This window comes from Grammomys surdaster, unplaced genomic scaffold (assembly GCF_004785775.1).
Source record: "Grammomys surdaster isolate TR1022 unplaced genomic scaffold, NIH_TR_1.0 100, whole genome shotgun sequence".
Lineage (NCBI taxonomy): Eukaryota > Metazoa > Chordata > Mammalia > Rodentia > Muridae > Grammomys > Grammomys surdaster.
This window is the reverse complement of record NW_021604579.1, coordinates 5,353,437-5,377,991: the sequence shown is the minus strand read 5'-3', so window position 1 is coordinate 5,377,991 and position 24,555 is coordinate 5,353,437. Positions and strand designations below refer to the sequence as shown.

Sequence of the window (24,555 nt, the reverse complement as noted above, 5' to 3'; positions counted from 1 at the left end):
GTTTTTTTTCTAGAGGGGTCTCATTGTGTAGCTCTGGCTGTTCTGGAACTCACTATGTTGACTAGACTGACTGGAATTTACAGAGATCCACCTGCCTCTGCCTCCCCGGTGCTGGGAATAAAGGTGTGAGCTACTGCACCTGGCCTCATTTTATTCTTATTTAGAGAAAATACAGTTCTGTCCACACATGATGGTACATTCTTCTCTTTTCTGGGAGACGGCTGTATTCCTCACTGTCTACCATGTACCTCTTACATAGAAGGATTTAATCTCATTTATTACGAATCTTTTCCCATCAGATAGATACACAGATATGAACATGTGCTTATGTGGTAGTGCACTTTTTGTTTGCTTCCTTTTTTTATACAGGGTTTCTCTGTGTAACAGAGCTCTGGCTGTCCTGGAACTCACTCTAATCAGACTAGCATTGAATTTACAGAGATCTACCTGCCTCTGCCTGTGGGTTTAAAGATGTGCACCACCTGCCAGACAGACAGATCTACTTAGTGAGACCCTGTCTCAATGAAACAAAAACCAAATACCAAAAATCAGTCACTTAGGAAACCAGGGAGCACACGGTCTTTTTGTCCCTGGCTCCTCAGACTGCTGTCACTAGCTGCTTTCCTAGTTTGTAGTTCTTGACTTTTTTTTTTTTTTTTTTTTAAGATTTATTTATTTGAGCTGGGCAGTGGTGGCGCACGCCTTTAATCCCAGCACTCAGGAGGCAGAGGCAGGCAGATTTCTGAGTTCGAGGCCAGCCTGGTCTACAGAGTGAGTTCCAGGACAGCCAGGGCTACACAGAGAAACCCTGTCTCGAAAAACAAAACAAAACAAAAAAGATTTATTTATTTGTTATTTATGAGTACACTGTAGCTGTCTTCAGACACACCAGAAGAGGGCATCAGACAGATGGCTGTGAGCCACCATGTGGTTTCTGGGAATTGAACTCAGGACCTCTAGAAGAACAGTAAGTGCTCTTAACCGCTGAGCCATCTCTCCAGCTCCAATCATTGACTTTTTAAAAAATTAATTAAGATATTTTAAGTTAGCTATAAAGAGATGGGTTCTTGTCCAGATAATTGTGTTATTTTCACAGTAATATTTTAGTTGAGCACCAATAGGCTTTGCATCTAAACACTTAATTCTTGCTCTTAACTCAGGGTGCCTTGGGTGCAGCATCTTTTTCTAACTCCACGTACTCTATGAGAGTGAGAGTATAAAGACACTTTCATGGGGACTGGAGAGACAATGGTAAAGAGCATACATTGCTCTTTCAGAGAACCCCAATTCAGTTCCCAGCACTCACATGGTGGCTTTTCTTCAGTCTGAGACATTAGGTCATGCAGTCAGTTGGAACTTGACTTGAGGCAAGGGAAAGGAAAGGCTATGAAAGTAACATCTTTTTTTTTTTTTAATTTTAAAGATGATTATGTGAGAAGGTCGGCAGCTTGGTGACTGGAGCGTGGACCCCAAACACTTTTTCTTTTGTTTCCTGAATTTTCAGAGGTGTTCTAACTTTTTTCCTAGAAGGGGCACCTCAATGTAAGGAGGATGGCAGTAAAAGGAAGTGGGTGACCTGAGGAGATGGCTTAGTGGAGGGAGCTTGTGTTACCATAAGGACCTCCAGCACCCACATAAAGGTAGATGTGGCCACAGATGTCAGTAAACACAGTTCTGGGAGGCAGAGACAGGTTGATCCTGGGAGTTTGCTGAAGAGCCACTTTTACTGAGATAGTGAGCTTTAGTTCCAGTGAGAGACCCTGTCTTAACATCTGTTATTATCCTTTCAAGCTAGAGAACTTGTAGTGACTTATTAAATTTAGGTTTCTTACCTAGTGTGGTTATTGCTTAATAAAGAGATAAATTTCTTTCTCTCTCTTTCTCTCTCTCTCTCTCTCTACATCTACCTTTATGTGGGTGCTGGATGTTTTTCTGTTTCTTTCTTTCTTTTCTTTCTTTTTTTTTTTTTGTTTTTTCGAGACAGGGTTTCTCTGTGCAGCCCCCTGGCTGTCCTGGAACTCACTCTGTAGACCAGGCTGGCCTCAAACTCAGAAATCCACCTATCTCTGCCTCCCAATTGCTGGGATTAAAGGCATGTGCCACCACCGCCCGGTGACATAAGTTTCTTTAAGCAAAGAAAATGTTGGTGTTTAGAGAAAAAGCATCTGGATATTTTGCTACAGTAGTGATGGTGTAGTGGGTTGGGTTGATTGTGACTAAGTCACATTTTATCTCTTTTCCAGCTTCACTAATTGTCAAAAATGAAATCCATGTTAACTGAAGGGAAAGTCCTTACAAATCTGTCTCTTAGATCTTTAAATACTTAGGTGTGATGCCAGGTTATATAATGTACTTGGGGTCAGTGACGGACATTAAGATGAACCCAGAGTTGTAAAGATTTTCTTAAAAGTATCCTACCAGCAAATATTTACTGTGTAATGATTATCTATATATTGGTACTGTTTAAGACATTGGCAGTATGGCCATTAGCAGAAGAGAAAGCTCTTTAAATCAACATAGTTTAGTGGGGAGACAAGCACAAACAGTAAAAGTATAAAATAATGACCTTCTCCTGCAGCTCTGAAGATAACAAAATGGTAACGAGTAGGCCTCCCCAGTTGGAACAGACTGGCAGAGGGTCTGAGGTGATGTTAATGGTATTGAATGTTAAGGAAAGAAGCCTGGGTTGGGGATAAGCAAGTGTTTTTTTAAAAACCTTCATTTTTATTATTTTTAAATTATCTGTATGAGTGCAGATGACTTTAGGTAGATATGGAGGCCAGAGTGGATGCCCTGGAGATGGGTTGTTGTAAGTGGCTGTGAGCCATTTGAGTGCTGGGAACTGAACTGGGGTTCTCTGAAGGAGCAGTGTATGCTCTTAACCGATAAGCTGTCTCTCCAGTCTCCATGAAATTGTCTTTATACTCTCACTCTCATATTCCTATTTCAGATCATGGGTCTCTACTATGTTTGAATGCAAGTATGTGTGTGTTTCCAGAAAAGAAAAGAAAAGAAAGAAAATAAGATACATGCCTAATTTCAAGTGCTTTTCTGTTTCTTCCCTTTTGCAGGGAAATTGTGATATTAGTTGAGGGAAAAGTAATAGAGAGACTAATTTAGGGGAAACTCTGGCCATCTTCTAGAGACTAAGAAAAATAAGAGGTTCCTGGTTTTTTAAACCTTAGCTGATTTCAATACACTTTGTCCAAGCAGTTTGATTCTGATAGTGCCTTCCGTCTTGGCAGATGGCTCAATCACAGAGGAGTGAGGCAGAGGCGCCTGAACACCTGGCTGGGGATCAAGAATGAGGACGCAGATGAGTAAGTCCCTTAGCAGAAGGATCCTTCACTGTGCATGTGGGAAGTGGCCTCTCAGGCTCACTAGCAGAATCGCGGCCTCTGCGCCTCTTTTGAACTAGTTGCCTGAAGAATACAGTGTACATACTTGAGCATAGGAATGGCCCACATGGAACCTGGATGTGTATAGTGCCATTCAAGTGTCTTAGGGTACTGAATGAATTCTATAGGTTTTGTACCATAGTAAATAGGAAAGCTGTTTAAAACTGAACACACAACCTAATTTTATAAAGACTGAGAACAACATTTTATTAGCTTTTAGATATAAGAAAACTGATTGTTAGAATAATGTTTCAAATACTTGATTTTTAGAAGCTGTTTCATCAATGAGGACGATGAGAACCTGCCGCACTATGATGAGAAAACCTGGTTTGTGGAGGATGTCAACCGAGCACAAGCAGAGGACTTGCTTTATGGGAAACCAGATGGTGCATTCTTAATTCGTGAGAGTAGCAAGAAAGGATGTTACGCTTGTTCTGTGGTGTAAGTCTTCTCTGTGGATATGACCTTTTCAAATCAGGATTAATTAATGAAAGTCATTATCATAAAGTTGAGATGGGATTAGAGTACGGTGATAAGGTATGGTCTGCCATCAAGTGTTCATCTGATGTTTTAGAATGGAATGCATTTGAGTATGGCCTTGCTGCTTACTTGCTGTGTAACATAGGTACATAACTTACCTGTCCCTTGTCTGGCCTCACCTGTAGAGCAGAGGTGAAAATAATACTTGCTCTGAGGTAAATATACCTGCTAAAGTTATTATGATAATGATGCCACTGTGATAGGAAGCAAAGAAAGATGACCAAGTGACTGCTGTCAAAGAGTGCAAGGTTCAGACAACTATGGATGTTTTCTCTCACACACAGGACATAAGTATAAATATAAACAACATAAAAGCAGAGGAGGGACAGCCAAGGCTGTACAGAGAAACCCTGTCACTATTGGGAAGAAGCAAGAAGAACAGATGGTAGTCAGGGGAATAGACTATGATGGAGGTACAGTGACAGATGTGTCTCAGAAGTCATACTGGGGCCCCAGGGTAGCTCAGTAGGTAAAGGCACTTGCCACCAAGCTTGATGACTCGAAGACTCACATGGTGAAGGAGAAAACCAACTCCTTCAAGTTGTTCACTGATTTTCACTTGTATATCATACATACATAATATGTGTGCCTCAACATAAAGAAATAAGTGTAATTTAAGAACCCTTTAAAATGTAACATAAAAACCCATTATTTTGTATTGTAACTTAGAAAAGAAGGAGGGTCCAATAGAAAGGGGCTCAAGAGAGCAGTGAGATTACAGGTATAAGCTATCACCCTTGGCTCCCAGGCTTCATTCCTGAAATAGTGAACATAATTAGAATCACTGTGAACTAGCCATCAATAGTAGGCCTTTCCTGCGTGGGAATGTTTATTGTGATTGGGGAAAAAGAGTTAGAGGTTTATGGAAGAGGTCTTAGAACTGGATCCTGTTAGGCTCTACGATTAACAATTAATAAATTGGACCTTATGAAACTGAGAAGCTTCTACATGGCAGAGGACACCATCATTCTGACAAACCAGCAGCGTACAGAATGGGAAAAAGATTTTACCAACTACACATCCAATAGAGGGCTACTATCCAACATATATAAAGAACTCAAAAAACTAGATATCCAGAAAACAAATAACCCAATTTAAAAATGAGATACAGATCTAAATAGAGAACTCTCAAAAGAGGAAACTCAGGCGGCTAAGAATCAAACAAATGTTCAACCTTAGTCTAGTCATCAGGGAAATATAAGTCCAAACTACTTTAAGATTTCATCTTACATCTGTATGGATGGCTAAGATCAGTAACACGAGTGACAGCTCATGTTGGTGAGGAGGTAGAGTAAGGGGAACACTTGTCCATTGCTGGTGTTAGTGCAAATTTGTACAACCACTATTGAAATCAGTATGGCTGTTCCTCAGGAAGATGGGAATTGATCTACCTCAAGATCCAGCTGTGTAACACTCTTGGGCATAGATCCAAAGATCCATAGATCCATCCTCCCACAGAGATACTTGCTCAACCATGTTCTTTGTTGTTCTATTTTTAATAGCTAGAAATTGGAAACAGCTTAGATGTTCTTCAATAGGAAAGTGGATAAAGAAAGTATGGTACATTTACACAATGGAATATTACTTAGCAGTTAAGAAAATTAAACAGTGTAAGTTGCAGGTAAATGGAATTTTAAAAATTATCCAGAATGAGCTAACCCAGACTTGGAGAGAGCAATATGGTATGTTTTCACTTATATGTGGATATTAGCTGTCAGGTCAGTGACAACCAAGCTACAATCCATAGGACACAGAGATTAGGGACTAGCAGGGATAGCTCGATCTCATTAGGAAAGGGAAATAGAGTACTCAGGGATGGAGGGTGGAGTGGAACAGGGATGCCATAGGGATCTCCAAACAACTCAGGCTGTTGCCAAGGATATAGGTTGTTCTCCACAAACTGATAACAAGGGCCTATTGCTGAAGACAGCACCTACACAACTCACTGAATATGGTGCTATACAGAGCCTTTATCCCTGTTGTTTGAATGTCTTTGGTACTGAAAGTTCCTCTGTATGCTACTAAATGAAACATAAACACACAGCCGGGCGGTGGTGGCGCACAGCTTTAATCCCAGCACTTGGGAGGCGGAGACAGGCGGATTTATGAGTTTGAGGTCAGCCTGGTCTACAGAGTGAGTTCCAGGACAGCCAGGGCTACACAGAGAAACCCTGTCTCGAAAAAACAAAACAAAAAAAAAAAAAAAAAGAAAGAAACATAAACACCAACCCTGTCACAGACCCTTGGTATTGACAGTGGTGGCCTGCGTGTAAAACATGCTAATACAATGGTGGCATAAAGCTTACAAAAGTAACCAACCAATATCTGATTTGACTTAAGGCCCACTCCATGAGATGGAATCTGTGCCCAATAGTGCTTGGGTGATCAAGAACCAGAGCCTATAGCCCAAGGATCTAGGCTAAAAACCAACTACTGCTGTTCTTAAAATGTGGTGGTGGGGGGCAATAAAAAGACATTCTGCTCTGTTTTACACAGAAGTGCCTTGCTTAGCCTTCATAAAGAATCTTTCTGGCTTTTTTTTTAAAATAATCTGCATGCCTTTAATCTGAGCATTCGGAAGCAGAGATAAACAGATCTCTGAGTTTGAGGCTAGCCTGGTCTATAGAATGAGTCCCAGGACATCCAGGGCTACACAGAAAAACCCTGGCTGGAAAAAACAAACTAAACCAAATCAAAACCAACCAACCAACCAACCAACCAACCAACCAACCAACAAAACGAAACAAAACAACAAAACCCTTTTGTTCTGTAGTAGATGGAACACATACAAAGGCCCACATCCAGACACTATTTAGATTCAGAGAATGATAGACCTTGAACACTGAATCCTCCATCAAATTCCTCTCCCCAGGACACAGGTAAGAGGAAGCAGAAAGTATAAGAGCCAGAGGGGATGGAGGACTCCAAGAAAACAAAGCCCACTAAATCCACATGAGCAAAGTTCATACGAGCTCACAGAGGCTGAGGCAGCACACACGGGGCCTGCACGGGTCTGTAACCATGGCTTCCAGTGTAGTGTTTGGGGGTTCCTGAGTGTGTGACCAAGTAGGTCTCTGTTTCTTGTGCTTTCTCTTGGGCTCTTTTCCTTCTGTCTGTTTTTTTCCAATGTGTTAGTTTTGGCCTTATCTTACTTCATTATTATCCCTTAGAAGCATGTTTATTTTCTAATGAGAGACAGAAAGGGGGTGGACCCACATGGAGGGGAGGTAGGAAGGAACTGGGAGGAGGAGAGGGAGGGGAAACTGTAATCAGCATATATTATGTGAGAAAAAAATTCTATTTTCAATAAAAGAAAAATGAAAATTTAACAAAACACCAAGAAGGCAACCTCAGAAAAAGCATTATGCATCACAACTAAATGGGATTCATTTCAAAAAAGCAAGGGTACTTTAATAGAAAAGTCAATTAATGTGATAATACTAGGAAAGGAACCAAAAAATTACATGATATATTCACAAAGCGTACTTGAAAATCTAACTCTTTCATTTCTTAAAGCACAGGATAAGCTAGGAATAGGGAAGACTTTCTCTTACTGGGTAAAAGGTATCATACTTAATGATAGAAGTATGAATGTCTTCCTCTGAGAGCATTATGTCCACTCTGAAAGGTGTTGTGATAGAGCCAGGAATGGGAGTGCATGCCTTTAATGCCTCCCAGCACTCAGCAGTAGAGGCAGGTGGATCTCTGAGTTCCAGGCCAGCCTGCTCTCTGTAGGGAGTATCAGGCTTGCCTACTGTGAGACTCTGTCTTAAAAATAAAAAGACATCATGATTGGAAAGGAAGAGTTAAAATGGGTTTATAGAGGTTGCAGGTTACATCATCACTCTGTTACATTTCTTTGTATGTGTGTGTGTGTGTGTATTATACATACATGTACATGTAAATATGTAGTATATGTACACACACACACACACACACTCTTAGATATACACAGACATACTTAATTATGTATTTACTTTTGGATAGGATCTCATGTACCCCGGGCAGGCCTCACGTATGTTCTGTTTCTGATACTTAGGTCTCTACCTCCCTAATGTTGGGTGCTGCCATCCCTAGTGTTGGGTGCTGCCATGCCCAGTTTATATAATAGTATATATTCTGTGTACTAGTAATGAGTAACCCAAAAGTGAGGTAACATACCATTTAAAATTATGAATTGCCAAGAAACTAAACAAATACGAGTTGTACAATGATTATCTGAGAAACGTGGTTAAAAGAAGAGTTTAGTCAGTGAAGATAACCACATGTTAATATTTAGAGCAGTGGTTTGTGCTCTTCCCTAGTGCTTCAACCTTTATCACAGTTCACATTGTGGTGACCTCCAAACACAAAATTATTTTCATTGTTACTTCATAACAGTAACTTTGCCACTGTTATGATTCATAATGTAAATATCTGTATTTTCTGATGGTCTTAAATGGCCCCCTGTGAAAAGGTCATTTGATCCCCAAAGGGGTTGTGACCCACAGGTTAAGAACTGCTGATCTAGAGGCAGTTTTCCTGTCACTGTCACACCTACTCAACTCCTTGAAATGTAATAAACTTGATTTTCTTTCCACCAAAACATCTTCATAGAGTTGATCTACATATAGTTATCATGATCCTAACAAAATCCACAGCCCTAGCTGAATATCTGAAGAAATAAAAAAAAATTCTAAAATTCCAATGAAATGCAAGGGACCCAAAATAACCCAAACAATCTCAAGAAAGTTGCAGCACTACCACCTGATACCAGCACTCATGATTATAAGCTATAGCAATCAACAAAGGAGGAGTTACCAGAGAGTAGACTTGTATGTGGAGTGACAGGAATTGAGGACTGAGAGAGTAGGTCTACACGGGTGGTGGTTGTAAGTATCTGAAGTCAAGCCTTTAAGAGGCACAGTTATGTTTGATTGACAGGATGCATCTGCATGGGATCTTTTGTATAACAGTTGTCTGGAATTCCTCTGTTTACTGTGACCTGCCTTAAGCATTTTCCTGTGTTGTCTTTCAGTGCAGACGGGGAGGTGAAGCACTGTGTCATCTATAGCACTGCTCGAGGATATGGCTTTGCAGAGCCCTACAACCTGTACAGCTCACTGAAGGAGCTGGTGCTCCACTACCAGCAGACATCCCTGGTTCAGCACAATGACTCCCTCAACGTCAGGCTCGCCTACCCTGTCCATGCACAGATGCCTTCACTCTGCAGATAAGCAGAGTGGAAGAGACATGCTCTCCAGCAGTTTTTTCCCTATGGTTTTTATTAGACTACGATGAGGGCATTCTTTCAGCGTAGACTGCTTGTTTTGCACAAGTGATTCTGTGAATGTGAAGTGGAGAGGCCAAGCAGTAGCTTGGAGAGAAATGAGGGGCCCAGGGTCTCTGGACTCAGCTGCGCTGCTGCACTGATGGACTAAGCTGGAAGCAAATATTGGTTTCATGGGGTTTAGTTTTGTTGTCAGGCACCTTTAAAAGAACAGTTAAACTTGTTGTGGGTTGGGGTGGGGGTTTTATTTGGAAGCCTCTGAAGAGTCCATGTCCCCTTGTCCTTGACTCTGAGAATGCAGCAGGTCACGGTTCTGCTGGGAGTTGTTTTGCTTTGATAGTCTTTCCCCTTCCCCCCAAATAAGGAGCCATTTTTGGCTCTGTGGTAAAATGGGATTTGGTTTGGGGGGAAAAACAACCAAAGGAAGATAGGGAGGTGTGGGATTACATTTATAGAGTCTAAACCAAGGAGGCAAAAGGCCCCCTTCAGTTGATGTTACTTCAATTTTACCAACATAATATAGGCTTCAGCATCTTAACCAATTCTTCCCCCTAAAGCACTGTGTTCATAAACCAACAAAGCAGCATTGCCACACCAAGGTCTACAGGGAGGATAGTAGTAGCTGAATGTACACTCTGTACCAAAACTTGAAAGAAAACTAGAAATGTGAGTTTCAACAAACACTAAAATTGGTCAGTGTGTTTCCTTTTGCCCTGGCCTTGATTCTCAGATGAGGAATAGAATTATTTTGTGGAGATAGTAAGCTTTGAGTCATAATGAAGTTGGTGCTTGTGTGGTGTTTCTTTAGACTAAAAAAGATGTTTGAAACCCTTGTAAGTTGTTTTATGAGTAAAGAAAAGGTGCAATCCAGTGCTTTTAGATGGCTTGATATACCAAATAATGATAGAGAACATTGTTGTGTGCTTCCTCAAGTTTAAAAGCCTTGCCAAAACTATACAAGGATTAATTTGCCTTCATCTCCCCTTCCTTTTCTGGATAGGGTTTAGGGAGCCATAGGTAGCTAAAAGAGGACTCGAGTTTGTGGTCAGAGACCTCAGTAAATCACAGACACATGGGCCCTGATGTCCACACTGAAGGGTCCATTCCATCACGTTATTCCATACTGTGGTTGAAGCTTTTGCCAGAAGAGGGGATAGCATGGAGTTCAGACTACCTGGGAAAATAATCCACAAGCTTTCCTGTTTGCTTTTTGTGAGCCTGGTATTAAGGCAGTGTGCACAGCCTGCTCTCATTCTTTCATGGCTGTGACTTTAGGCCATGAATCTGCTCCATGTGGTTTAAGCCTTCCAGCTAAGTGAAGTTAGAGGAGAGGGCAGACATCTATTTCTGGCTTCACACTCAGAGTCCAGCTGCTTCAGAGTCAATCCTGGAGCCATAACAGGCTCAGTGTGACTCAGCTGCTTGAGCCCAGTGACGTGCAGTCAGGCACGCTAGAGCGCAGCCTGTACCTGGGTCTTGGCTCCTAAGGCCTAAGGGAAGATGGAGTTTGGGGGCCAAAATAAAGATGAAAATGACTTTGCCTGAGCACTTCCTTTGGTGACAGTGTCTAGAATGAACCAGTCTAGAGATAGGTCAAAAGTTTTGGATAATTGTTGTCACAGTTAAGGATAGGGCATGTCATTGATGGCTTTTTCTTGTTCATGCACCAGTATGAAATGAGGAAACTGACCATCCTCAGTCACTGTTTAAGGCCTGGCTTTTCTCAAAATTGCCAGCTTGAAATCTTACTCTATTTACCTGGTAATGCCAGGCTATTTGTTGATTGGCATACATATGTAACTTTGTACTGATATTGAACTTGCTGAAGCAGTTATATGCTCAAGATTAGGTGTGCGGAATTCCTCTGATTCAGCACTAAAATGTATGTCCTGAATGCTTTTTTTTTTTTTTAAATCTCTTCCAAGTAAGTCAAAATGGTAGTGTTGAATAATGTCTTTACTTTGTAGGCAGAAAGCAGCATCTCAGCATCTACACCTGGACTGAACTGTGGAGAAAGGCTGTTTTTCAGTCCTATGTTCCTTCCCTTTGAGTGACCATTTTGTGGGATCTGAGACCAGGGATAATTTAATAAATCAGAAGCTATCTTTTTCTGACAAGTTGCTACATGGTTTATCTGATCCTGAGCTGTGGAAATGGCATAAGGACCAGTCTCCTAACAGTGGCCCTGGTATCTGAGGGAGTCATCATGGCTCGGAAATAGGTATTGGTCCCAAGGCTAGCTCAAAGTTCTGTCCCATGATCTAGGCCCTGGGACTATCTCTTTTGGCATCTTAACTGTAGTCTCACTGACTAAAGCAGAAGGTAGAGACAGACTAAGACCATAGGGTCAGATCAGTCAGCCCCCAACAGGAAAGCAGCTTTGGGTTGGCTAGATACATTTTTTTTTTTTTAACAACATCAACAGAACAAGGCTGTTTCCACCTGGCATAGTTCAAGCGTAGGTAGCAGGTTCTCTATGTTGTTGTCACTGCTCCAGCACTAGATGAAGATATCTTACAGCTCCACCCTAAGTAAGATCTCCACATTTACTTCAGACTCAAGCCTGTGCGTGTGGCATCTTCCTGTGTCCCTTCTCTGCAAGGTACCAGCTCCACCCATCCTGAATTTAAGAAAAAAAATGCATCTGAGCAATTTCTGATTTCTAGGGTTATCTCTACTGCCAGTTAGATCTTTGTGAGGTTTCCATGGCAACATAAACCAGAAGTCCATTCTTGGTCCTTTGCTGCCAACTGCTCACTCTTGACTTAGCTCTAGCCATTTGTGACAACCACCCTTGTTTCCTTACAAATCCTCGCATGTAACTTTGGTACTCTGTTTCTTGTGAAGAATCTATTCTGTTGTCTTTGATGTAATAAGAAATTCATGTAGTTTATGTAAAAATAACTGACTCAGAAGGAAGCCAACTGTGTCTTGTGTTGGAACAATTCATAGTGTAATTTCTAGACCACTTTTGCAAATTGTTCTTGTCACCAGATGTGTTCAGACATTGCTGTGCAGTTGTGGGGAAGGGGTGGGGGGACAGTAAGGTGAGAACATTGTTGGGGCTTTTTCTTTTTTTAACCTTCTCCAAGACTTGGAATGGTCAGCCGACTTGCTCCAGATGCAATAAAGACATTGCAGTGAAGCATCCATTTGTCTTCTTGGCATGGAGGGCAGTGGGCTTAAGGCAGGTTAGGGAGGAAGGTAAGACGTTCTGCATGCTTGGAGGCCAAACTGGAGCCAAGAGAGGTTCTCCCTCCTGTGAGAGGAAATTAATACTCAACAAACCTACCTATCTCCCAAAGGACACAAACTCAAAATTAAATGAAAACCATTTCCTTCTTTTAACACCCAGTCAAGTAAATACATTTTATTGGCTCTCATGCTCAGAAATGAGTTTTCTTTTTCTACTCTGGGACTAGGAGAAATGGACTTAGTTTTACAGTTTATGCTCTTGTTCCTCTTCAAGGTACTTTACCCACATGGCATGGTCAGGGAATACCTGTTTATTTACCTTGTGTTGTGCCTTTATTCTATCATAAGTACAAAACCTGAACTGTGGATGATGTTTAACACCAAGACAATCAAACTTATTCTCCTTGGACACAGTATCTCATAGGCATTTTGGACTTAGAGAAAAGGTTGACAACTAGTTCCCTGATCATCCTATTCCTAGACCCTCAAGCCTGCTTATAGCGTTGTAACTCCCTCCTTTCTGTTAAATCACAATAGTTAGCCTTCTTCCAACCAACCAACCCCCCATCCCTTATATATATTTGGATTCTATTTTTCCACTCAGTTTGATCATCCACATTTTACATTTAAAATAGTTGAGTGTATAATGCTACAGAGATAGCTGCTTTCTAGAGGACTCAAGTTCAGTTCCTAGGACCCACATGGCAGGTCACAACATCCATAATTCCAGAGGATCTAACCCCTCTCTGGCCTCTGTGGCACTGCATGCCCGTGGTGCAGATACACATACAAACAAAACACCCACACACATACTTTTTACACATTTAGCCATCCTCATTCTACTCTTGAACTCTTATCTGTGTCCACCCCTTATCATTCTTTTTCACAGCAGGGAAATTTCCCTATGGTTATTACTTGAAACTGTACCCTCAGAAATGCTAAGTAATCATTGCTTCTGTTCCTTTTTTTTTTTTTTCTGGTTTTTCGAGACAGGGTTTCTCTGTATAGCCCTGGCTGTCCTGGAACTCACTCTGTAGACCAGGCTGGCCTCAGAAATCCGCCTGCCTCTGCCTCCCAAGTGCTGGGATTAAAGGCGTGCGCCACCACCGCCCAGCTGCTTGTTTCTTCATTAAACCTACTCCTCACCTTCAGACATGTTTCATCTCTCTGGCTTTTCTAGTTTCCTCACCTGGGGCCTCTACCTAAATTTTGTCTCTATCACCAAATTCACCTGCTGTGTCTAGGGCAATACATTTCTTTTGCCCAGATCTCCATCTCATATTCAGAATGCAGGGTGTGGTGATCTGAATGAGAACGGCCCCCATAGGCTCACACCCCAATATCTGGCCCCAGTTGTTGGAACTGTTAAGTACAGTAGTGTGTGTGGCCTTGTTGGAGGTGTGTCGATAGAGGTGGGCTTGAGGTTCCAAGGCCCTGCCATATCCAGTATTCCTTCTCCCAACTCCTGCTTGAGGACCAGCATGCCTTTGCTCCACTATCATGGACTTTAACCCTCTGAAATCATCAACCTAATTAAACACTTTTTAAAGTTGCCCTGGTCAAATGTTTTGTTATCTTGTTAAGATAGGGTTCATGTAGCCCTGGCTGCCCTGGAGCTATGTAAACAAGTTGGCAGCAAACTAGCAAACTCAAGAAGTTCTCCTTCCTCTACCTAAGTGCCAGGATTAAGTGTGTGCCACCACACCTGGTCTAGCTTTCTGACTGAGGTCTCATCCCATTTCTTTTCTTTTTTTTCTTTTTTTTTTTTTTTTTTTTTTTGGTACTGGTTGTGGGCCTTTTGGGTTTCCTTTCTCATCTTATTCTGTATGTTTCCTGGGTGATCCTTATCTTATGTAGGTTTAATTACCATCTATCTTCTGATAGTTCCTTGTCGAAAGGTTTGTGCACTATTAACTGGCTTATGTGAACCACTATAACCTGTCTGTACTACAGCCAGAATATAGATAATCTAAAGCAAACCTGGTACCACTTGCCCAAAGCTGCCTTTGAGAAACTGCTCATACTCAGCAGTGTCGAGTACTACTGAACTTGGGTTGATGCCCATGTAATTTTTGTATTTATATCACAAGATGTTTAGTGGTTGTTCTTCCTCCCACTTCCAGTCTCCTAGAACTATTTCCAGTAAACTCCAAGTGCTTCCTTCCTGTCATCCTCCATTTACCTATCCTATGGTTCTTCTGACCAGATCCTGACATGAGACAATCGTTACCCCCTTAGTCATCCTGTGATAGTTCAAGTAGTACCCAGTGCAACAGTCCAGGCTCTGCAGAAAATATGTAACAAGAAGTTACAGAACTATCAGAAATGAAGATTTAGGAAGGCATCCCAGATGGAGCAGATAGCCCTGGGAACCAGCAAGTCTTCTAGCTTTGACATGTCAAGCCTGGTTCCCTGTCCTGTGATGCTACTAACACTGATCTTAGCACCTGATGTTCCAAAACAGAAGTAACCCATACATAACCCTAACTGTTAGCAATAGCGTTTATGCAGTGAAACTTCAGTCCATGTTGTATAGGAACTTGTTATTGTCGATCTAATTTTTGAAAGTTACTGCCTTCCCCACACAGAATGACAAAGCTGCAGTAGCCCAGAAGTAGTGACTTTGGTTTCCACGTCTCCCAGTATTGTTCTCAGAGCTAGGCATTAGGTTACGGGGCAGGTAGCAAAACTATCAGTTCAGGAATTCTGGAAGTCTGGCCTTACTTTATCACAGAGAATCTTCTAGCACACTAGAGAATCTTGACACACTACAGAGCCTGGTTCCTGCCGTGATGTTACCTCCTCTTACCTACCCTTGGGTGTCCCCTGTATGTTTTCCCTTTCTTTCCCTCTCAAACACTACCTAGAAGTATAGTTCTAATCATTAAGGGCTGCTCATTGTAATATTTACCAGCAAAAATCCTGACCTACAACAGCCCAAGAACAGTCTGTCACTAAATAAACAGGCAATTCCATTTTCATCTCATCTGGCCTCTTCTATCTTGAAGTTCTTTCCTCTCTTGGATCTTGTGTTCTAGAGTGTGTGTTATAGTGTGGACCTTTCTTCATGCTAGACAATTAGCACTGCACTATAACTCCTACCCTTGCCTTTAGTGTTGTTTTATCCAGGGGTGTCGTTGATAAAATGTAGCTCTCGCTTCCATATATTTTATTACCTTCTGGATGCCATACATATATCTTAAAGTAGATATATCTGAAGTTAAACTCATCACTTCCTTGTACTTTTTCTTACTGGCTAAGACACAAAGTTAGATAACTAAAAGTTCTAGAGCCACAGGTCCAAGTTCCAATCCCAGCTCTGCCCAAACTGCATTGCCTTGGGCAGGAGCTTTCCAAGCAGGAATATTAGCGGCCACATGTCCTCACTTAGTGCTCCATTACTTAAGTCTCCTCTGGGATGGACCCTGCTTGCTCCTTTTGTACATTTATGGCTATGCAGAAGGATGGCAAGCCACAGTCTGTCCTTAACTGCCAGACCTAGTTCCACTTTGAGTTCTTTTGGTTCTTTGAACGTAGACAGTATATTGTGTAACCTACATTATGGCCATTCTTTCCTGAGCTACCCCCTATTCTGATACCCGGAAAACTTACTATCCAGTACCCATTTATGTCTGAGTTCAGATATTTCATTAACTGAGAAATTCAACTGGATTAGTTTTTTTTCCCAAGAGTGGAAACTTTAGTCATTATAATCCCAGCAGCAAAAGGCCCCAGACCTAGAGTCTTGGGTATAACGACCAATGGAAAGAAGCAAACAAAGGCCAAGATGGGTTCCAGGAGGGTGTATTACACAGGTGAGTGCAAGGAAAGCAAACAACTGCTATGTTCGCTTTAAAAGCTCATCTGATGACAGTGCCAAGTCCTGATGCTCTTGCTGGCCCTCAAGTTCTTGGTTTCTCCAGAGCAGGCTGGGCCGGGTTTCTGGGCTCAGGGGGTGGGCTCTGCATGGAATGTCCTGCCTCCCGTCACCCGAGGAGTCAGGCACTTCGGTGATGCTCAGGGATGGTTCCTTTTTCTCCATTTGTTCACATTCAGACTCCCATGGCCAGTTCTGGCTGGGGACCTCAAGAAGTGGATGGGTCAGCCCAGGGACACTTGGTGGCTGTGGCTTCTCCTCCTCAGGAGACAGGTTCTTAGGAGTTGGAACTGTGGTTTCCAAATCTTGGGAGTTAGCTGGTTCACCTGTCCTTGTTATCTTCTTGTTTGTGGATGTTCTGTCTGGACCCTCAATAAGGAATTTCCAGGACCATGTCCCTGGCTTTCCAGAGGTGGAGGTGGCAGCAGAACAACTGGTAGGGGTAAGTTCTGAAGAGCTGGGACAAAGTGCAGCTAGTGCCTGTGTGTGGAGGTGCTGGGCCTTCCAGCAGCCTTCAGAGGGGGTGGGGCTTGTGGGTCCAGACCTACTCATGCTAGAGGCTTGTAAGGAGTTGGTAGCTTCCTCAAAGGCTTGTGGCCTCCAGAGCTTCCTCTGTGAGATCCCAGGAACTTCTATTCGGGGGGAACCTAGTATGACCCCTGTCAATAGACCTGAGAGTACAGGACCCTGGCTCTTTAGATCCCTGTGCAAGAAAGTGTCCTCTTCCCTATCCTCTACGGAACCTTTAGGGGCTAGATTCTGGCTTGCTTCTGGGTGGGGGGACAATCTTGGCTCCTGTGCGGCCTGGCTGTTCTCAGGCTCCTCATCAGTGTCATCTTCTGAGGAGTCTACTTCCCGGATAGCTTCTTGTTTTTGCAGTGACTCCCGGCGTTCAGCTCGATCCTGCCGTAGGGTCCCAAGGGCCCGTGAAGGAGCAGGCTGCAGTACCCCCTTTCCTGGAAGGGGCCCTTTTCCGGATAGCACACTTCTGGTTCCAACTACCTCCAGAGCGCTGGCTTCCCTGGGTGTCAGTTCCTTCTTTAGCTCACTGTGGGGCAGATCAAGACTATGCTTGCGGGTAGGAGCTAACTTCTTCTCAGCAGCTGCCAGTGCAGCCGCTAGCTTCTCAGCAGACTGCACTCTCTTAAGTAGTGGAGAGCGGGGTGGCTCTGCACTCTTGGGCCGTGAGAGTTGCCTACCTAGTGGAGGAGATAAGTGAAGTTTGGTAGGAAAGGACTGAGACCCATGGCCAGACAAGGGAGACGGGGAACGCTGAGGCGATGCTGCTGCTGCTGCTGCTGGTGGAGAAGGGGTGTGGGCCAGTGGTGACAGTGGGATACTGCCTGCTGACTTGCGCCGTGGTGAGCGGTACTGGCGTTGGAGCTTGGGTGCCAGACCATGGAGGGAGCTGGGCCGTGTGTGTGCAGAGCCAGCAGGAGAACTGGGCACACTGGAGCTGGGAGAGCTGCTCTGCGAGGAATTCCCGCCTACTTTAGATAGTTGTATGGGTAGACGGACAAACAGAAAACAACACATCAGTGTTAGCTGTTAGAAGTGACCGAGCAGCAAGGCAGAACTTAGCTCTAGAATGCCCCAGGACTGTTAGTATAAAGTGAACAACAGTACATCCACTTAATCCACTTAATCCATAGATACCCCACTGCCACCACCCATCAATTCTTCCCAAGACGTCTGGATCTGCAAAGTTATGTTCAAAGAGAGTTGGGCCTATGGGAAGCAGATGGCTCAAGTTCATTTTAATTTCCCAAGGGATGGTTTCTGATCTGCTGGGGAACCTCTGTACCTGAGTGCACAGCATCTGGGGCTACCCGGTAGCCCTGAGGAGGAGATCGGGGAGAGAGGCTGTGGCTGTGTGTGGGAGAGCCTGGACCACTCTCCCCTGATGACAAGGAGCGGTTAAGGGAAGAAAGGCTGCGGCTGGTGTGTAGCAAGGAGGCCTGCTTTGTGATTTTCCGGAATAGGGAACTTCTTTTTCGGCTGCAGAGATAAGAGGAGAGCATACTCTAGGCCTGATCAAATGTGGGCATCTCATCTCAGGGTAGACCTCTGGACCACGTCTGTCTCACCTTTCTTGCCCATCCTTGCCCCGGCTCCGTTTGCTCCTTCTGGCCATTTTGGCTTTATAGCTGCCTTTCCTAGCTGGCCCCACTTTGATCGATGTGTTCTCCAAGGGAGTTGTTGAAATTGATACCTTGTTTCCACTCTAGGAAGCCAAGCAGACAAAGCAGGACCCTTTGGCTGGGGCAGTGGCTATCTCTCGTCTTAGCCTTACTCTTCCCTGTAGCATAGCTTCAGCTTCTGCTTCCACACCAACATGTAAACTAAACAAGCACTGTTTTCCCTCACAGGATAGAAAATGGTTCCAAGTAGCACTCCAGAGGAGTTGAGGAACGGGAAGACAGCAGTACCTCTCCTGTCCCGACATCAGTCTTACTTGCAGTTTAGAAGGGTCTAGGGTTTGGCCAGCAAAGGTTAATTACCATACGGAGAAAAATCTCCTGTATTGAACATTCAAATTGTGCATGTCCTTACATCTATCCTTAATGCTACATGTATGTGTACTCGATCCTCCCACTCTCCTTATGGAGTCCAGGCTCACAAGTCTAGGGCCAGTCATACATCACACAGACAACATTCCTAGCACTAACCTTTAGAACCAGCTCCACCACTTCTGTATGGACTAGCCCATGCACAGGCTCACCATTGACGTGGGTGATGAGGTCACCCTGACGAAGCCCTGCTTCGCTGGCTGGACCGCCATCCTCCACATGCTGCCTCAGGAAGAGAAGAGCCTTTAATCTGGAGCCCGGTTCTGCTTTGTGACCCTTGACCACCACCACCCTCTGGTTTCTGTGAGTTATGTGGGCAATGACCACAGCAAGGGCAGAGAGGCTCCCCGGTAAGGGAAGGTGGAGGTGCACAGCTCTGCCTGCCCAGACATACCCACACCATGTGGTGGACAGTGTAGACATCTGAGTCACCCATGTAGACACGAATGGCCCGCAGGGTGAAACCATACTTCTTGCCAGCTCGGTGGATGATGATGGGTGGCCTCAAGCTGCCAAGTGCTGGCAAAAAGTCCCTGCTTGGAGAAGAGTCCCTGGATGATGGATTGGATGACTGGGAATGTGGGGACATGGGGCTGGCCAATGGTGAGCAGGCATGGTGTTCTGGAGAAGCAGAAACCAAGACTTAGTCATCAGAGGTCTTGACATGGCCATGGTCCTAGCTGGTCCAAGCTGTTGATCCCAAGCCACTCCTAGTCATAGATGGAACTCGGACTGATTCACAAAACGCCCTTACCTACACAGAGCTTCCCGGGCTCTAGGTTGGATGCAGGTGGTGGGGAACAGCTAGGTAGGTGTATGACAGCACTTATACAAACCATGTGAGCATGCCATAAGCATTCAAACACCACAGCTACCACATGAGCTTGTTACTTATATCCAATTACAATTTTTCTAAATGATTGATGTTTTGCCCGCACGTGTGTCTGTGTGAGGGTGTCAGATCTCCTGGAGTTACAGACAGTTGTGGGCGCTGGAAATTGAACTTTGGTCCACTGACCCAGCCTTATATATATATTCATATTTTTAAAGTGAAGAATTTAGAGCTTGAAGTGTCAAGGTCAAGAGCCTTTTCGCATTGCTGATTTGAATATTAGCTCCTTGGCCCAAAGCCTGCATCCTTCTGCCACTACAATCCCACCCCTCTGGTCCCCGTGTATGACATCATAAACATCCACACTGGTCTTTAGAGACTGCTATTCTCGTGGGAAGGAGGCAGTCTCTCGAGTCCTTACCTGCTTTACACACGCATCTGCAGACCCCAGCCTTCCATGCCCTTCCTGTGAATTTTATCTCAGTTCCCTGTTGGCCTTACCTGAAGGAATGAGGAGGGAAAGGGCTGTAGCTGAGGCTGACTTGATTACTTTGTTGACAGGGCGAGTGGTGCGCTTCTCTATAGAGTCCCCAGAGAGTAGCCGGTGACGGGCCCTACGCACAGCTAGGTCACTGATGGCTTTGGCTGCAGCCTCCTCAGCTAGTTGTGGGGTCCCACGTCCTCTTGTCTCCAAGGCTGTGGACCCAAGTGAACAATGAGACCTGTGACACAGCTAAGCCTCTCCCTGTAGTATATTCCAGCCTATGCCTTCCACCATCCTGGGGGCCACACCTGGGCAAGACCGACTGCTTTGGCCAGGAGACTCCTCATCCAGCTTCAGCTGCCTCTCCAATGGTCGTTCAGGGACAGGCCTAGATGACCCCTCTCCAGATGGGGGTGTGAGGACCCATATTCCTTCCTGTTGTTGCTTCCTAGGGGTGCTACTATTGGTTTCCTCAGGGCAACGAGGCCCATCTGGGAGGCCTGAACAACGGTGCCGCACTGTCATTGGAGGACTGGAATCACTCTCTGTGTGGGATGACTCAGACACAGATAACCGCTTCCGTAATCTGTGAAACAGAGAGCCTGGATGGGGTGAGGTAGCCCAGGTAGTCTCCCTCTCCTGTCTCTGCTGAAGCCACCTTTAAAGCACAATTAGTCACAGACTTTTTCAGACATTTTACCAGACTTCCCTGGAGAATGCTATTTAACTAGCAACACCCTGCATTTCCTCCATGATGTGACAACTGAGAAATGACTGACCTTCCCACCCTTGTGAGCCCCCAGGTGCTTACATCTCAGGAGACCCAATCACCCAGCTGCGGTCTCGGCCCTTCAGTCCTGCCAAGCCATCTGAGTGATCTTCCTTTTCCTCACTTAGGCTGCGCTTGGTTGGGGGTGGTGTCCGGCGTTCCTCAAGGAGGGAAAGCCGCTCCATACTACTGTAAACCTGTGGACACAGGAGACACATGAGATGGCCCTAAGAGCAAAGGGTCTCCTTGGGGTCTGACAGTCAAGGGTTTGAGGGAACCCCTCTTTTTGCCCCACTCCATTCAAGTTGCATATCTCCAGAAGCTGCTCTGCTGACCCGTCCCTGGCAGGGACTGGGTGATTCTAGAAGCTCCTGCTGTATAGCCCGCCCTAGCTCTCTGATCTCCTTTTCTGGAATAGGTCCTATCAGAATTTCTTGAGCCTGCCCTAGGTATGTCCCGGACAGGTTCTCTCCTCTCAATTCCCATCAGCCTGGGCCTCCTTAGTCAAACCTTGCTGAACCTTGGAGAGCAGGAAGAAAACTGGCGGATCTCAAGGTAGCCATCCTCACTCACTTCCTCCTCATCCTCAGAGTCCACATGGTGGTATCGTTCTGAACGGGCTGGACCAAATACAGTTTAATTAGCTTCAGCGCCATTGATGGTGCCATCCTGGTGGCAGCAGCAGGACCCTGAGCAGGGATGTATAGCAGTTCTGGGCACTCACAGTCCATGCTCCACCTCACCCCACCAGTGGTCTTACTATCAAAGTAGCTGGTGTCATCCTCTGACTCCAGCTGAGGTATAAACTCAGCCTTCTGGCGAAGAAGTCCTGTCCAGTCCAGACCCATGAAGAACGGATGCTGCTTCACTTCATAGGCGCTACCTGCAGACAGGATGGACAGGGGGACAAGACTAGCTGCATGTGGGACATCAGTCATGTGAGAAGCTACATTATGAGAAGGCAGGCCTGGGAAGTCTCAGTTCAAGTATTCTTCCTTCTTGCCTAAAGGAATAGGGGAGTTTCAGGATCAAAAGGACTTTCCATTGAACTTTAGAGTAGACAGATGTAGCCTGTCTGAACCCTGAGGTGAGAGATAGGAGAAAGGCCCAACTTACTTGTGCCCAGTCTTTCTAGTGGGTTTTGGTGAAGCAGTTTGGAAGTGAGGTCTTGGGCATCCGGGGGAAGCGCATCATCGCCCTCAGGCCACACAATCTCATCTGAAATGTCAAGCAGGGAGAGAAAGGAAGGAAAACTTGTGGGTACAATGGGGACATGCAAAAGACAAGATAGTTAGTGTAAGGTGGTGGAAAGTCCAGCCGGGAGCTCCTCAGAGCCTTTGTCTGGGACCCCAGTTCTTAAAGTCCTAGGAATGGTTTCCCCCATTCCTAGGGGAGTCTCACAGCCCTTCCACTGCCTGCTCCTTGACCCAGTGTGGACACTGCCACACACACACAGAACTCATTCACATATGTAACACATCGACACAATAGTGACATGAACACACAGAAAGCCCCAGGAGAACACAATAGATGTGTCCGCGTGCACACACACCCACACCCCACAAAGAGCAAGCCTACCAGGAACATACACTCATTTAGAAAAAAGAGCTTCAGAGCCTCCCTCCCAGCGGTGTGCACCCAGCCCGACTGCACACTGACCCAGGGAGACAGTACCTACCACTGATCACTTGCCCAAAGAGCTCCTCCGGAGTGTCTCCAAAGAAAGGAACGCAACCCACCAGGAACTCATACAGGATTATGCCCATGGCCCACCAGTCCACTGGCTTCCCATATCCCTGCCGCAGGATCACCTCAGGCGCTATGTATTCCGGGGTCCCGCATACCTGAGTACAGAGAAGCCAGGCTGGCTCAGAATCCTGAGGCAGCTTGCTGGCATGGCAGCCGGGGATGTTCCTACTGCTGGAGTAGAGAATGCTCTGAGGCAGCTTACCTTACTAATAAATAAGAACAACATCAATCCCAGAGAAAACGAGTTAGTTAGGAAATACAGGAACCCTCCTGACCAACTAAAACATCTAATTCTAGCCCAAGCCCACCGTTCTCACTCTCTTCTGGATTTGGTCTTAGAATTGGCTCCTCCCCCCAGAACAGAACTTACCAGTCACCTATGGACATCACAACCTGAAATATCAAGTAAGTGAACATCCAGGGGCTGCTCTCCAGAAAATGGCAAAGCGTTCAATGTAAATGCAGAGCTGTGTTCCAACAAGAACAGGGCCCAGGAAAACTGTGCCTGAGGCTGATCTCACATGAAGCTATCAGCAGTTAGATGCCTATTTCATTCAAACCCCAGGGAAAATTTTATCCTCTTTTTTTCTCAGGGCTCATCCTGTTTACCAAATATGCTACCTGTTTCAGTGCTTCCCTGGAACTAAAGGCAAAACCATGCAATTACCACATTAATACTCAGGCACAAATTAAGCAAGTGACTCCAAGGCCTTATTCTGAGGCCCAGATTTTTTTTTTTTTTTTCTTTTTCGAGACAGGGTTTCTCTGTATAGCCCTGGCTGTCCTGGAACTCACTCTATAGACCAGGCTGGCCTCGAACTCAGAAATCCGCCTGCCTCTGCCTCCCAAGTGCTGGGATTAAAGGCGTGTGCCGCCACCACCACCCGGCTATGAGGCCCAGATTTCAACCCCCAAGGTTTTCACCAGTCTTTCTTACCTGCTTGTCTAGGAACTCCCGGGCATCCTTTTCAATATGGCCCTCATACAAGTTGGTTGTCAAACTCATGAGGCCAATTTTAGAAAGTCCAAAGTCAGTGAGTTTGATGTGCCCCATGGATGTAATCAGAAGGCTGTGAGACCACAGAAATAAAATGATGGAGTAATTTCTCAGTTGTCCTTTAGCACAGATTTAGAATTAGTTTCTGCATGGTACCAAGGGACACAAACGGGGAGTGCACAGGCAGCTATTAAGGAGAAGGCCTGGCTTGCTGAGCACCATTTCAGCCCCCCTTACAACTTCATCTCTTTGTTGTTCCACCTGCACTCTATACCTGGAGAGGATGAGACTTGCTCCAGGGTTGAGATCAATCATCCTAGAGAAGCTGCTATAGTCACTAACAATCCCTCTCTAATCTGAGGAACTTAAAACACCCATTTCAGAGAGAAGGAACACTGGTAAAATCTTTATCCACGTCCTTGGATGTCTTCAGAGTGAGTAGGCAGAAATCAGAGACTTCTTTATATACTCTGCCTGGGTCATTCTATTTGATGCCTCCCTTCTATCCTAGTGATTCCCAAATTACTATCTCTGGTCCTGATTTCCTTAATGGGCTCTGTCTGTCCAGCTGCCATCAACTCAAACTATCCCAAAGTCAGGTTTCCTACCTTGTTCATCATCTGAGCAAGAAACAAGTGCTGTGATCTACTGAGTCCTGTGCTTGTATCCAAACTATTCTGGAACTGAGGATGTAGTTCAGTGGTAGAGTACTTCCCTAGCATGCATAAGACCTTGCTTTTGATAAATAGAACCAAAGAAGAAAGGGAGGGGGGTTACTTCTAGACTACTCAACAGAGAAAATGCACTGTTTTCATTTCAGAAGGGAGGAATTCAAGGCTCAAAACTTTAATTAAAAGACTGACTCAGGGTTAACA

The 24,555-nt window shown here is 44.8% G+C and overlaps 2 protein-coding genes across 5 annotated transcripts in view; one reads left to right on the top strand and one right to left on the bottom strand.

The window, feature by feature from the left end:
- Positions 1-12,352, top strand: part of LOC114638534 (phosphatidylinositol 3-kinase regulatory subunit gamma) — an 84,177-nt gene extending 71,825 nt beyond the window's left edge. The window contains exons 8-10 of the mRNA XM_028787046.1: positions 3,246-3,320; positions 3,669-3,839; positions 8,956-12,352. Of these exons, the coding sequence (XP_028642879.1) occupies positions 3,246-3,320; positions 3,669-3,839; positions 8,956-9,154 (445 nt within the window). The 3' untranslated portion in view covers positions 9,155-12,352. The remainder of the gene's footprint in view (positions 1-3,245; positions 3,321-3,668; positions 3,840-8,955) is intronic.
- A 3,838-nt stretch (positions 12,353-16,190) lies between these two features.
- The window catches only part of Mast2 (microtubule associated serine/threonine kinase 2), a 147,103-nt gene continuing 138,738 nt past the window's right edge, over positions 16,191-24,555 (bottom strand). For 2 of the 4 annotated variants that reach the window (XM_028787025.1, XM_028787037.1), the window contains 13 exons: positions 23,621-23,753; positions 22,613-22,778; positions 22,051-22,152; positions 21,695-21,817; positions 21,445-21,554; positions 20,977-21,131; positions 20,474-20,751; positions 20,183-20,377; positions 19,244-19,470; positions 18,949-19,071; positions 18,367-18,503; positions 18,084-18,277; positions 16,191-17,769 (listed from right to left, as the gene is read on the bottom strand). In XM_028787025.1, coding sequence (XP_028642858.1) covers positions 16,244-17,769; positions 18,084-18,277; positions 18,367-18,503; positions 18,949-19,071; positions 19,244-19,470; positions 20,183-20,377; positions 20,474-20,751; positions 20,977-21,131; positions 21,445-21,554; positions 21,695-21,817; positions 22,051-22,152; positions 22,613-22,778; positions 23,621-23,753 — 3,469 coding nt within the window. In that variant the 3' untranslated portion in view covers positions 16,191-16,243. The remainder of the gene's footprint in view (positions 17,770-18,083; positions 18,278-18,366; positions 18,504-18,948; positions 19,072-19,243; positions 19,471-20,182; positions 20,378-20,473; positions 20,752-20,976; positions 21,132-21,444; positions 21,555-21,694; positions 21,818-22,050; positions 22,153-22,612; positions 22,779-23,620; positions 23,754-24,555) is intronic. The other 2 variants (XM_028787033.1, XM_028787040.1) reach the window with 1 other exon arrangement.